We start from the raw sequence: 13,937 nt of genomic DNA, 5'->3' as shown, positions 1-13,937 counted from the left end.
TCAAGAGTCAATCCAAGGGAAGACAAGACAATAGGTCAGAGTACAAGGTCAGGAGCACGGAGTCAGGAACACAGTCAAGCAACCAGCTACTTTCATGGAGTTCGACCTGTTGCAGAGACCAGGAGCAAGGGCAGGGCCTGGCCTTAAGTAGCTTGGGAGTGCTGGCGTCATCAGGGAGGACCACGGAGGTTTTCCCACTGCGGCCCCTTTAAGAGGCGTGCACGCCTAAGAGAATGCCGGTGGATGCAGGAAGTTGGCGGCGGTGGCTCCGAGCCGCAAAGAAGAGGGGGAGCGTTGGCGACAGCTAAGGGACAGGCTGCATGTGCTCAAGTTGCGGCGGCTCCTGAATGGTGCGGGGGGAACGCGGTGTTAAAAGGTGAGTGCGGCTAACTGCGGGGTTCCATGGCCAGCAAGCGCAACAGTACCCCCTCCTCTAAACTCCCCCTTCGAGGGTTTAGGTTTCTTGGGATGAGAGGCGTGGAACTGTTGAGCAGCTCTTGACTAGAATGTTGACAGCGGGTTCCCTAATATTTTCTTTGGGACCATATCTCTCCCAGGATATCAAGTACTCCCACTTCTTGTTACGCTGGCGAACATCCAGAACCTCTCTTACTTGATATAATTGGTCTGCTTCTGAGGCGATATCTGGGGGTTCCAGAATCCTTCGGTTAGTCCAAGACAGAACTAAGGGCTTGAGAACGGAGACATGAAATAAGATATGGATCCTTAGGGCTGTAGGTAGGCGTCATTGGTACATGACTGGCCCTATCTGCCGGATAACAGAGAAGGGTCCTATGTAGCAAGGTGCTAGCTTCATGGAGGGTATTCTAAGATGATTATGATGGGTACTTAGCCAGACCTTATCTCCAGGCTTGAATTGTGGGGCTACATGTTGGTGGGCATCTGTTGCTTCTTTGGCTTTGAGGTTGACTTTCTGTAACATAGTCTTGGTACAGGTCCATAGCTCCTGGAGTTCGAGAGTAGTCAGTTGAGCTGCAGGTGAAGAAACTGATAATGGGATAGGTAATGGTGGGGGGGGGGGGGAACAGTTGCCATCCATAGGCAATCAGGAACGGGGAGGCCCCAGTGGTGGTGCTGGTGTGAAAGTTGTGGAAGATTTCAGCCCACGGTAAAAGAGTAACCCAGTTGTCCTGATGCTCATTGATAAAGGACCTCAGAAAGGTCTTGAGCATACAGTTTGTGTGTTCCGCCTGTCCGTTACCTTGGGGGTGATAAGCCGTAGTGAAGTCTAACTTGATATCGAACTTCTGGCGAAAAATAGTGATCATCGGGCTTGACCGGCGATCAAGCGTTGAACATGGTGAAGATGTTCAAGGTTTTTGTGGTCAGTATATACTGTGATACGGTGTTGTGCCCCCTCCAACCATTGTCGCCACTCCTCTAAGGCCAGTTTTATGGCTAGCAATTCTTCGTCTCCAATGCCATAGTTTCGCTCCACTGGGAGAACTTCTGGGAGATGTAGGAGCAAGGCTGAAGAACACCCTTGTCAGAGAGTTGGCTTAAAACCACCCCTACCCCCATAGAGGAGGCATCGACCTCTAGAATGAAGGGGCGTGTAGGGTCAGGATGGCGGCGGCATGGTTCCTGGAGGAAGGATTGCTTGAGTTTAAGAAAGACGGTGACTGCCTCTGGGGGCCAGTCCTTGGTGTTTACTCCATTCCTGGTAAGCGCTGTGAGAGGTGCCGCAATCTGCGAGTAGCTGGGAATAAACTGTCTGTAGAAATTTGCGACCCCCAAATATCTTTCTAAGGGTCGGAGACAGGAAGGTTGCAGCCAGTTCAGGATACACTTTACTTTCTTGGGGTCCATGCGGAAGTCACAGCTTGAAATTATGTTCCCCAGGAAGGGTAAGTTCTCCTTTTCAAACATGCCTTTCTCTAGCTTGACGAACAGCTTATGTGTCCGTAGTCTTTAGAGAACCTGGCAGACATTGCAACAGTGGGAAGGGAGGTCTTTGGAAAAGATGAGAATGTCATCTAGATAGACCACCATGCATTCGTGTAGCAGGTCCCTGAATATCTCATTCATCATGCCTTGGAATACAGCAGGAGCGTTGCATAAGCCGAAGGGCATGACCAGGTACTCGTAATGTCCGTCTCACGTATTAAACACGGTCTTCCATTCGCCACCTTGCTTGATCTGAACAAGGTTATAGGCCCTGTGCAGATCCAGCTTCGAGAAAATCCTGGCCCCTTGCAGTCGGTCTAGTAGTTCCGGAATAAGCGGCAGGGGATATCAGTCCTTCTTGGTGATAGCATTTAGCCCTCTGTAGTCAATACAGGGTCGTAATGTCCTGTCCTTCTTAGTTACGAAAAGGAACCCTGCACCAGCTGGAGACATGGAGGGCCGGATGAATCTCTTGTCGAGGTTCTCTTGGATGTACTGGGACATGGCTTTTGTCTCCAGAAGGGATAGGGGATACACCCTACCATACGGCAGGGTAGTACCAGGCATCAGATTAATAGCACAGTCAAAAGGATGGTGCTCAGGCAAGATCTCCGCTGCCTGTTTGAAAAAAACGTCTGCAAAGTCAGCATATTGCGGAGGTGGTCCCAGTGAGGTCAAGGCTAGTGGAACTGAGGGAGGAGGTGTGATGGGAAGATGGCACGCAGAATGGCAATGATGGCCCCACCTTGTCAGCTGGAGGGATCCCCAGTCGAACTGAGGAGCAGTTGTAACCAGGGTAGACCCAGCACAATTGGGTGTACAGCCTTCTCGATGATATGGAAGGTTATCTCTTCCTGGTGTAATACGCTGGTGCGGAGCAGCAGCAGCACCTTATCAGTGATTCGCCCAGGCATAGGTTCTACGGAAATGGAAGAGATGATGAGCGGTGGGTCCCCAGGGACTGCCCATAGGTTCAGGTGGCCCACTAGATCCTTCATGCTGAAATTCCCCCCTGCACTGGAATCCACCAGCGCAAGGGTGGAAAATTTGTTCCCATCCATCGTTATTGTTACAGGAAGTGTTTCACTTACAGGGCATTGGGCTAGCAGGTGCCCTTTTCCGGCGCAGTAAAAGCAGAGCCCCTGGGAACGGCAATGTTGTTTCTGTTCTGGTGAGAGGTGGCTCTGCCCAAGCTGCATTGGTTCTTCTTGACGTCTGGAGGTGGGGTTCGCCATATGTAAGGGAGTAAAGGGACTTGAAAACGACGGCACAAGTTGCATGTGTTGCGATCCCCCCTGCTGCTGCGCTGCAGGAGGTCTCTTACCTTCCTCCTGAGGCCGCCTTGAAGCCAGGGCCTCGCCTGCGCATCTTCCAGGACTTGCTCCAGGGCCTTAGAGGCCTAGCTGCTCCTGAGGCATGCCTGTGGCTTGCATGCCTCAGCGTTTGGACTTCCTGTTTGGCGACGCCCTTCTCCTAGGGGCTGGCCCGCAGCTCTCCACCTGACTTATAGGACCAGCGATGGGCGGTCCTGGCAAGCTCCTCCCAGGGAGTTGCCTTCTACCTCCAGTATTTAAGGACTGTCTGTTCATTTGCACCGGGCCTTCGGATTGTGCATTACAGTTGTCTGTAACCGTGCCGATCCAGGTCATCCATGTTTCCTGATGTCTGCCTTGACGTGTTTCCTGATGTCTGATCCTGAAGCTGCCTGATCCTGATCCAGTTCCGCTTGTCCTGTCCTACGTCCTGTCTGGCTCTTGAGCCTTCTGGCCTGTTGGGCCCTGGAGTGGCCAACAGGAGGGATTTGTCCCCCGGGCTCTGGAGCTTCCCTGCCTGCCAGCCGTAAGGACTTCGGATGTGAGTATCCCAGCATCGGAGTTCCTGTTTGCCTGGAGTTTCCCTGCACCCTCCTTCTCAGCGTGGTCCGCGACCAGCCTTCCTGGGCTGTGTAGGGCGCGTCTGGGACAGGGTGGTCCGCGACTCAGTCCCACGGGTGGGCTGAGTAGGGCGCCCTGATGGACAGTGCCATGTTTCCGTCCAGCCTTGTCTACAGTGTCTGCTTCAGTCCTTGCCCGGATGTCTTCTGTTTAAGGACTCTGTCTGCCCTCGCCTCTGTCCGGCCTGCTGCCCATTGCCGTTCCCTGCGGCAGGTCCGAAAGGGCCAGGAACAGTCGGAGGACCGTTCATTAGTCAACTTCCCCGTGTTGGCTACCATGGGCATGCAGGTCCGGCTGAGGGTCGGACTCCCTGCTTCTGTTCCTGCCTGCCTGGCTCACCATGCCTGCTCAGCTCACCTCCCACGGTGTGGCTTGGGGCTCCTCCTTGAGTCCTGCCGTGGCCCAAGGGCTCACCACCCGCCCGAGACAACCGCGCCCGCGCGCGCTCGTAACAGCATGTGTCTAAGCGGAACTCGTAATTCACACGCTCTTTGCTGGAGGCACTAATTGATCCTCCTGGCCAGGTCAATGAGAGCATCCAGCGATTCTGGCAGTTCCAGGCTGCCAATTTGACTTTGATTCGAGGGGAGAGTCCTTCCAGAAAGATACTGTGGGGGTTGTCCTCTCTCCAATTTAATTCCGTAGCCAAGTTACAAAATTAGATGGCATAGTCTGTTAGGGTCCTGGTACCCTGTCATAAATGCAGCAGATCCGCCCCCACCGTATCCAGATGGCCGGGCTAATTGAAGACCTGCTTAAAGGCCTTGACGAATAGAGGCAGGTCTTAAAGCAGTGCATCTTCCCGCTCCCATAGGGGGAAGGCCCACGCCAACGCCTTCCCATTGAGGAGAAAGAGGATGAAGGTCGTCTTGATAGAGTCGCTTGAGAATTGAGTGGGTTGCAGTGAGAAATGCATAAAACACTGGTTTAAGAAACAGCTTGGGGTCCCCTGAGTATCTAGGGGGTGCCAGGAGATGGATAGTAGACGTTACTGGTTTAGATGTAGGAGCCGCTGGCACAGAGGTGCTTGTCATGGCTGTGGTAGCATCAAGACAGATGCTGAGGCGTTCCATAGTTCCTGCCAGGGCCTCCAGAAATTGCTGCTGCTGCTGGATCTTCTGTGCCAGGCCCAGAATGGCCTGGAGGCCCGAGAGATCCATTGAGTCCATGGCCTCTGCAAACTGTTGAATGAGTGGACCCTTTGACTGAGACAAGGTTGATGCTACCTGCAGAGAGCCCTGCAGGTCCTCGTCGTCGGCGGGTGGTATTGGTCGGTGCGGAGACCCAACAAGACCTTCACCACTATCAGCCTTTGTTCCCCACAGGTTGAGCCCTTGGGTGCCGAAGCCAGCTGGACTTAGATGCAGGTCTCCAGTGATGAAGGTTCCCATGATGGATGGTCAATGAAAGAAGATTCGGGACTTCTGAGGGTCAGGGCAAGAAGCTAGTAATGGAATTCAGCAGGCGGGCCAAGGCTCAAGGCAGGTGGCAATCAAGCAAGTCCAGGAAACGTACCACGATCAGGGCAGGTGGCGATCAAGCAAGTCCAAGAGGAGGCCCGAAGTCAAGCCAAGAGTCAATCCAAGGGAAGATGAGACAACAGGGTCATAGTATGAGATCAGGAGCATGGAATCAGGAACACGAAGTCAGGAACACGGAGTCAAGCAACCAGCTACTCTCACAGAGTTCAACCTGTTGCAGAGGCCAGGAACAAGGGCAGGGTCTGGCCTTAAATAGCTTGGGAGTGCTGACATCATCAGGGAGGGCTGTGGAGGTTTTCCCGCCTTGGCCACTTTAAGGGGAGGAGAGAGGCGTGCGTGTGCCTAAGAATGCCAGCATGCAGGAAGTTGTCAGTGGTGACAGCGGCTCCGTGTCATGAAGAAGAACAGGGAGCATCGCCAATGGCTGAGGGATCAGCTGCAAGTGCCATGGGTCGGCAGCAGCTCCTGAGCGGTGCGGAGGGAACGCGGTGTTGAAAGCTGAGCTGGCAAGTGCAACACTTATTCCTTTCAGGATTTTGTAGACCTCTATCATATCTGTTGTGACCGCCGGTCGCGGCGCTCCACGACCGGGGGGCCGGTTACTCACCTCCGCTACGTCGGGGCCGGCGTCGGCAGGCTGCCTCCGAGGCAGCATTGCTGCCTTCCAAGATGGCCGCGGCGTCTTCGACGCGGCTAAGCCACGCCCCCCGAAGATCTCTTAGGCCCGCGCGGGCAGCAAGTGCCCGGCCTTAAGGGAACCCCTACAGGAAGTGTAGGGGGTTCCTTCCTGCTGTCTCCAGCTTCCCTGCACTATTTAAGGCAAGGTCTGGGGCCTCAGACCTTGCCTCGGCTTTGTGGCTCCAGTGTTGTTTTGTTCTGGTTCCTGGTTGCTTCTGCGTTGATCCCTGGACTGGCTGTCGTTCCTGTTTGGCTCCTGACTTCTGGATTGGCTGCGGACTCTCTTTGTTTCTCAACCCCTGGACTGGCTGCAGATTCTTCTGGCTCTTGACCCCTGGACTGGCTGCGGATTCTTCTGGCTTTCGACCCCTGGACTGATTGCGGGGTATTCTGGCTCCTTGATCCTTGGACTGGCTGCGGAGTGTGTTGGTTCTGGTTCTCTGGACTGACTTCTGATACTTCTTCAGTTCCCACGACCTGCTGGAGGCGCCAGCTTCAGTTTCACGACCCACCGGAGGTGCTCATCTCTATTCGCTCAACCTGCTGGAGGCGCCAGCTATCTGGACTAAACGACCTGCAGGAGGCGCCTGTATCCAGATCTTCTTCTAGTACCTCCAGTGACATTCGTGATTGGCCTCGCCCACCGACGAGGGGTCTACATTTCTCGCCGGACCAAGGGTCCACCTCTCAAGTCATAACTGTTTCCTTCGATCACCACAGTTTTAGTTTGATGTATTTAATGCACCCCGTTTCATGTAAACCAGCAAGATATGTCCTCATGATTGCCAGTATATAAAAACCTTAAATAAACAAATAAATAAATAACAATAGCCCCCCTTTGCCGTCTCTTCTCCAGACTGAACAGCCCTAACGTCCTTAGCATTTCCTCATAGGGCAGCCGTTCCATGCCCCTTATTATTTTGGTAGCCCTTCTCTGCACTTTCTCCAGTGCAACTATATCTTTTTTTGAGATGCAGCAACCAGAACTGAATACAATATTCAAGATGCGGTCTCACCATGGAGTGATACAGAGGTATTATGACATCCATCATTTTATTTGCCGTTCCCTTCCTAATGGTTTTGCACGGGTCCTTGGTATCTTTACTGTGGTATTCTTTAATCATCCTGACACCTTATCCCCATTCCCCAAGGACACCCAAACAGTTACTTCCCCCTCTTCTTCTGCCCACTCAGGAACCCCTACTCTTATGGTCCTTATTTGTTTGGGTGCCTTGTCTTTTTTTTCCTTTTTCCTCTTCTTTCTGGCCTGTTTTGCATGCTGTGCTCTTTTCTCCCTTGGAGTTCCTATCGTCATTGCCTTCTTTTTCAGTTTCATCCTTCAATTGTCTCAAGATGTCACTTATGTATTTCTGTGTTATGAATCTCACCAAATAAAGATCTAAGATTTTTATCCATTGCCTTTTGTGACTTTGCCTTTGATATAATAGCTCTTTCTTCCATTTTTTGGCGAGCTCTCTTTGTTGTACCCCTTAGATGTAAAAATGGGGGTTATTGCATGGAAATAGCAGTGCATTATCGCCTTTCTGTCTTCAGGGTTCATTTGGTAGTAGATAATCCGCTTAATTTTTTCATTGACTTCTGTGGTTTATCAGCTGCTGCAGTGGGTCCATGAACAGCATCAACATGGCCTACAGCAACACCGGGGTTTTTATCTTCACCTTTAGGTTCAGCTCTATCACTACCACCATGTCATCTGGGATCAGTTGTGGTGGTGGCGCCGGATTGGCCTCGTCGTCCTTGGTTTGCAGACCTGCTTTGGCTGTCAGTAGACGGGCCTCTGCGTCTGTCACACTTACTGAACCTACTGCGTCAGGGTCCCATATTTTTGGATCGGGAGGATCACGTCTGTCTTGCGGCCTGGCTTTTGAGAGGAGGCGATTGCGTGTAAAAGGATATTCTGATTTAGTGATGCTACTCTTCTTCAAGCACGGCGTCCTTCTACCTCTGGCTTATTCTAGAGTCTGGAGGGTGTTTGAGACCTGGTGTGGACAACAGGGATTGGACCCTCTTCAGGTTTCCGTTTCCCATATTTTGTCCTTTTTGCAGGTGGGCTTGTCCAAAGGATTGGCCCATAGTTCTCTTCAGCCTTAGGTTGTCTCAGAGGGAAGATACAGGGGAAAGCTTTGGCTTCCCATCCAGATGTGGTACGTTTTCTACGGGGGGGTCAAGCATCTCTGTCCACCTTTGCGTAGCATTTGTCCGGAGTGGAACCTTAATCTAGTATTGAAGGCCCTTTGCGAGGAACCCTTCGAGCCTTTGGGTTGCATGTCTTTGAAGATGTTTACTCTGAAGACGGTCTTTTTGGTGGCTATCTGTTCGGCTAGGCGGATTTCGGAATTACAGGTGCTGTCTTGCCGTGATCCATTTCATCGGACAAGATGTCTTTGCAGACGGTGCCTTCCTTTCTTCCCAAAGTAGTATCTGCTTTTCATGTGAATCAAACCGTGGAATTACCTGGGTTTTCGGATTGGGTCCATGAACAGCATCAACATGGCCTACAGCAACACCGGGGTTTTTATCTTCACCTTTAGGTTCAGCTCTATCACTACCACCATCATTAGCCCTAGGGCTTAGATTAAGGGTGGGTGGTGTGCAGCTAGTATGAATTTTTCTTTTTGCTTCTTGTCACACTTCAATAGTATTGGTCACCTAGCTCAGATTGAGTTTGGGTATTATGCTACAGGATCACCATGTGAAGGTACTCAGCAAGACTTGGTGAGAGATACTCACTCCATCTGAATCTCTTCAGTGAGAATCATTTCATGCTTATTCAGGTTTGAGTTCCCACTGAAGCATGTATTACATTCGATGCATGTAAAAGCATTCCTCTCCTGTATGGATCCTTTCATGGCTTTTCAGATCCGGTTTCCATCTAAAGCTTTTATCACACTTGGTGCATGTAAATTGTTTCTCTCCCGTGTGGATCCTTTCATGGCTTTTCAGTTCCAATTTCATACAGAAATTTTGATCACACTCGGTGCATTTAAATGGTCTCTCTCTCCTGTATGGATTTTTTCATGGTTTTTCAGATCTGATTTCCACCTGAAGTTTTTATCACACTCAGTGCATGCAAATGGCTTCTCTCCTGTGCCTTTTCAATTGAATTCGAACTGAAGCTTTTAATACACTCAGTGCATATAAATGGTTTCTCTCTTGTGGGGCCCCTTTCATGCCTTTTCAGTTCCACATTTTGACTGAATCTTTTATCACACTCAGTGCACGTAAATGGTTTCTCTCTAGTGTGAATCCTTTCATGCCTTTTCAATTGGTATTTCACACTAAAGCTTTTATCACACTCGATGCATGTAAATGGTTTCTTTCCTGTGTGGATCCATTCATGTCTTTTCAGTTCTGATTTACAACTGAAACCATTATCACACACAATGCATTTAAATGGTTTCTCACCCTTGTGGCTCCTTTCATGCCTTTTGAGGTCTGATTTACACCTGAACCTTTTAATGCACTCTGTGCACATAAATGGTTTCTCTCCTGCGTGGCTCATTTTATGCTTTCTCAGTTCTGGTTTTGAACTAAAGCATTTATCGCATTCCGTGCATGTAAATTGTTTCTCCCCTGTATGGATCCTCTCATGCCTTTTCAATTGGGATTTTGAACTCAAGCTTTTATCACATTCCACACATTTAAATGGCTTCTCTCCTGTGTGGATCCTTTCATGCACTTTCAGACAGTTTTGAACTGAACTGTTTATCACACTCAGAACATGTAAATTGTTTCTCTTCCATGTCTCTCCTTTCATGCATTTTCAAACAAGGTTTTGAACTGAAATATTTTTCACTGTCAGCGCCTGTGTACGGTTTCTCTCCTTTGTCAAACCTTTCATACTTTTTCAAATGAGATTCAGCCCAAAGATTTTATCATACATTGTACATGCAAATGATTTGTCTCCCATGCGCTTTTTCATTTTTGATTTCCAGCTGAAGCTGTTATCATAGCCGGTACATGTAAACTGTTTTTCCTGTGTGTATTTTCTGGTGCATTTTCATTTGTGAATGATAAGTTTTATTTATTACATTCACTGCAAGGAAATGTTTTATCACTTGCATGAATCTTCTGGTGAACTTTTAATATTTGTTTATCTACACTTTCACTACATGAAATAGGTCTCATCCCATCTGTTCTCTCAGATGTGTGCTTTCCTCACAGGGAGTCACATTCTCAGTGGAGTCTCCTGTCGGGTTTCTCAGCCTTTCCTCTGGGTTGCACTGATTCCAGCAGTCCCCCCCCCCCCCCCCAGTAACAGCATGGGCAGGTATCCTCTACATCTTTCTCTGATGCCGTTTTAATAATTTCTAGATGTTTGGTGGGATCCTCAGGATGTCTCCCCTGGTGTGCTCTCTTGGACTCATCAATTTCTGGATAAGAAAACAAAGGACAGACATTACTTGATGTGAGGGAGACTCACAGTGACAATGTTCAGGGTTTTTCTAGCATTAACACACCTCAGAGAACAGGAATGTAAGGCAGCTCCATCACCGCCTATCTGCAGCATTCTGGGATGAACTTGAGCACATCGCTGGGTCTCAGAGGAGGATGAAGAGGACTGAACATCTCAACACGGTCAGGTGTATAAACTCAGTTCAAAATATTAATGGAGTTCATGTACAGATACCATTAATCTTGCAAATGCAATCAGTGCTTTACTATAATCATAGACCTCACCTGAAAGTCCTTACAAAAATGGACAACAGTGAACACTTCTTAAATTTAAATTAACTTTTTTTTTGGAATTGTCATATTTGCAATTAAAATTACTTATCATAGCTGTGACTTCTTGCGGTCTCCTTTCATGAAGCATTCCCCAAGCGATATTCAACTTTCCACTATGAGAACCTGACATGGACCCTTGAAGCAGATCATTTTCGAAATGAGGATCTGCATCACGTTCTGATAGTGGAATGTTGAATATCATTTGAAGAATGCATCATTGAAGGAGAAAGCAAGAGAAGTCGTAGCTCTGGATCCCTAAAGGCAAGGGGGAGGGGAATGAAGTAAGGCACAGGAGTACCTTGCTGGTGTGGTGGATACTACCCTTAACAAATAAGCCATCCTGTGTGTGTAACTGCTGGTGTGACAAATATTACCCTTTGCAAATAGACTTCAAAGTGTGATGCAACTCCATCATTGCTCGCTACTTCAACAGCAGGGGGAAAGAGGAAAGGAGGAATTGGATTCAGACTGCAGCAACAAAGACATGAACTGTAGCGTCTGGGAAAACACAGGAGCATGGGGGTAACTTGCTTGGTGGGGGTAACTTGCTTGATGCGGCGGTTACTACCCTTAACCAAAAGCCTGATGCTACACTTCTGATGCAACTCCAACATTGCACATTGCTCTCCGATTCAACGGCAGCAGGGGGGAGGTAAATTGGTCTCAAACAGTAACCAGCAAGAGCCCTGAACTTGGCGGTCTGAGAAACTGATAGGTTTGGGAAACTGATAACTTTGGGAACTTGTTGGGCAGACTGGAAGGGCTGTAGGGTCCTTTTCTACTGTCACTTTCTATGTTTCTATGATAAGTCATTTTAATTGTTAATACATACAAAAGTTTCAGAAAAAGTCATTTAAAATTAAAAAGATCCTTAAGAACAGGAGTGATGCTCTTAGTATGAAACTGATGCCAGAAGACTACATCAGATGCAGCCTCTGGAAGGCCAATGGAAGATGACATTTAAGGATTTTTTTTTTATTATTATTATTTCAATTTTAAGCAATACAGTGACATTAATCACTAGAAACTGAGAGCCCTGTTTTCTAAGCATTTTTCATGTAGACATAAAAAGAAAACCTTTAGTAAATAAGCCCCTTAGACCGTAAGTCACCTGGGGACTGGGAAATACCAACAGTCCCTTAATGTAATGCCTTGAGCTACCAATGAAAATAAATCCAAATCTAAAATACATAAAGAGATATTGTACCAAGATTTCTATTTCTCTATAAATAAAGTGTGTTCCATATAAACAGGAGAGAGCTGATCCCTGGCCCCTGCAGAGTCCCAGGGCAGGAGTAAGCTGTAAGCAGGGACTGGACATTATCTCTGAGCTCAATCACTACCGTGACGCGTCTGCCCTCACGCTGGTGAAGTGCAGGGAAATGAAGGCCGTCATGGATTCCCTGAGGAAGGAAAAGATCAGACAGATCTGGGCCGAACCTTCAGAGCTTGTAAACAGAGCGAGCACTCCCACACTCCCACAGTAAACTCTGACCCCTACAAGGCTAGGAGAGGAAAAGGATTTGAATGATGATGTCTCAGTACCCCAAAAGAGAGACACTACAGAAGAGCAGAGGACAGCAAGTAAAAGGAAAAGACTTTAAAGGACTCTTTAAGCCCAAATCATGCAGGGAAAAGACAAAAGGGATCTGTAGACCCCGAGCCTTCATATTGCAGAGAACAGGAGAGATAAACGTGTTCTTGTTTGTAAAACAATGAGGGGAGACTTATTCCAGAAGAGTTTGTCACGTATCCTGCCATTGGGGTGACTTGTCTGAGGATTAAGCAATGCAGTGCACTGGAATAAAAGTTATCAAGGTGAGGATGAGGACCCCTCGCCTCCAGGCCTTTTTCACTAATTACTATAAATGATATCTGAATATATAGGTAATATTATTTAGAGAGAGACAACACTTACATTAATCATTCACAGATACCTTAATTTAGAGTGCGTGATTCACAAATATATACCATGCGGTAGTTGGATGTTAAGGACACTTATTAAGAAAAATGTAAAGAGTCATTGTAAAGCTGGAGCAGAATTTCAAGGATTATAGGAGTTGTTCCAGTTATCAAATGGATCCCATACTTTTCGATATGCTAGCATCCGAATGTAACGTAGAGCAGTAGTATGTTCTAGTAACTGCATGCTCCGTAACCGTTTAACAAGAGTGGGAAAACTGGGGACTATCAGGACTTTTCCATAGACAGGCTAATTCAAGTCTAGCAGCGATGCATATTTATTTATTTATTTATTTGCTTGTTTTTATATACCGACATTCGAACAGTATATCACATCAATTTACAAGTAACAAGTATAGTTGTTTAGAGGCATCATCAAAGTATTTCTTAAATATGACTTAAATACGGATTAATTGAGTATTCTAATAGAGGTAAGGTCATTTGGTATTACAAATATTCTTATCTATGGGGAAAAAGTCAAGACTCAGAAACTGTGTCTGTACCCAAGGAACAACCCTCCCCCGCCCCCTTTCTATCCTGTTACACTCCTCTCCCACCTCCCCTCCCTCATTTATTCCCATCCCCCTCCTCTTCCTCACTACAATTACTAAGAAATGCTTTCCCTTTCTATCCTGTTACACTCCTCTCCCACCTCTATCCCCATTTCCATCCTCTTCCTCACTACAGTTACTAAGAAATACTTTCCCTTTCTATCCTGTTACACTCCTCTCCCACCTCCTCTCCCTCATTTATCTCCATCCCCCTCCTCTTCCTCACTACAGTTACTAAGAAATACTTTCCCTTTCTATTCTCTCCCACCTTCCCTCCCTCATTTATCCCCATCCCCCTCATCTTCCTCCCTACAATTACTAAGAAATACTTTCCCTTTCTATTCTCTCCCACCTTCCCTCCCTCATTTATCCCCATCCCCCTCCTCTTCCTCACTACAATTACTAAGAAATACTTTCCCTTTCTATCCTGTTACACTCCTCTCCCACCTCCCCTCCCTCATTTATCCCCATCCCCCTCCTCTTCCTCACTACAATTACTAAGAAATACTTTCCCTTTCTGTCCTGTTACTCTCCTCTCCCACCTCCCCTCCCTCATTTATCCCCATCCCCCTCCTCTTCCTCACTACAATTACTAAGAAATACTTTCCCTTTCTGTCCTGTTACATTCCCCATCCCCCTCCTCTTGCCTTTTTTCAGTTTTTATGATCTGGGAA

The 13,937-nt window shown here is 47.9% G+C and overlaps 1 protein-coding gene across 1 annotated transcript; it reads right to left on the bottom strand.

Annotated features, from left to right (window-relative positions):
• Window positions 1-9,047: 9,047 nt before the first annotated feature.
• LOC115092422 (oocyte zinc finger protein XlCOF15-like) lies at window positions 9,048-9,524 on the bottom strand. The gene has a single exon (XM_029603255.1). The coding sequence runs from the start codon at window positions 9,522-9,524 to the stop codon at window positions 9,048-9,050; it is 477 nt and encodes a 158-aa protein (XP_029459115.1).
• Window positions 9,525-13,937: the final 4,413 nt, after the last annotated feature.

Source organism: Rhinatrema bivittatum, chromosome 5, assembly GCF_901001135.1.
Source record: "Rhinatrema bivittatum chromosome 5, aRhiBiv1.1, whole genome shotgun sequence".
Lineage (NCBI taxonomy): Eukaryota > Metazoa > Chordata > Amphibia > Gymnophiona > Rhinatrematidae > Rhinatrema > Rhinatrema bivittatum.
This window is presented reverse-complemented; position numbering and strand designations above follow the sequence as displayed.

Bases quoted from the DNA above. Each gene is read 5' to 3' on its own strand.
- LOC115092422 (XM_029603255.1), bottom strand. From the start codon at position 9,524: ATGAGCCACGCAGGAGAGAAACCATTTATGTGCACAGAGTGCATTAAA.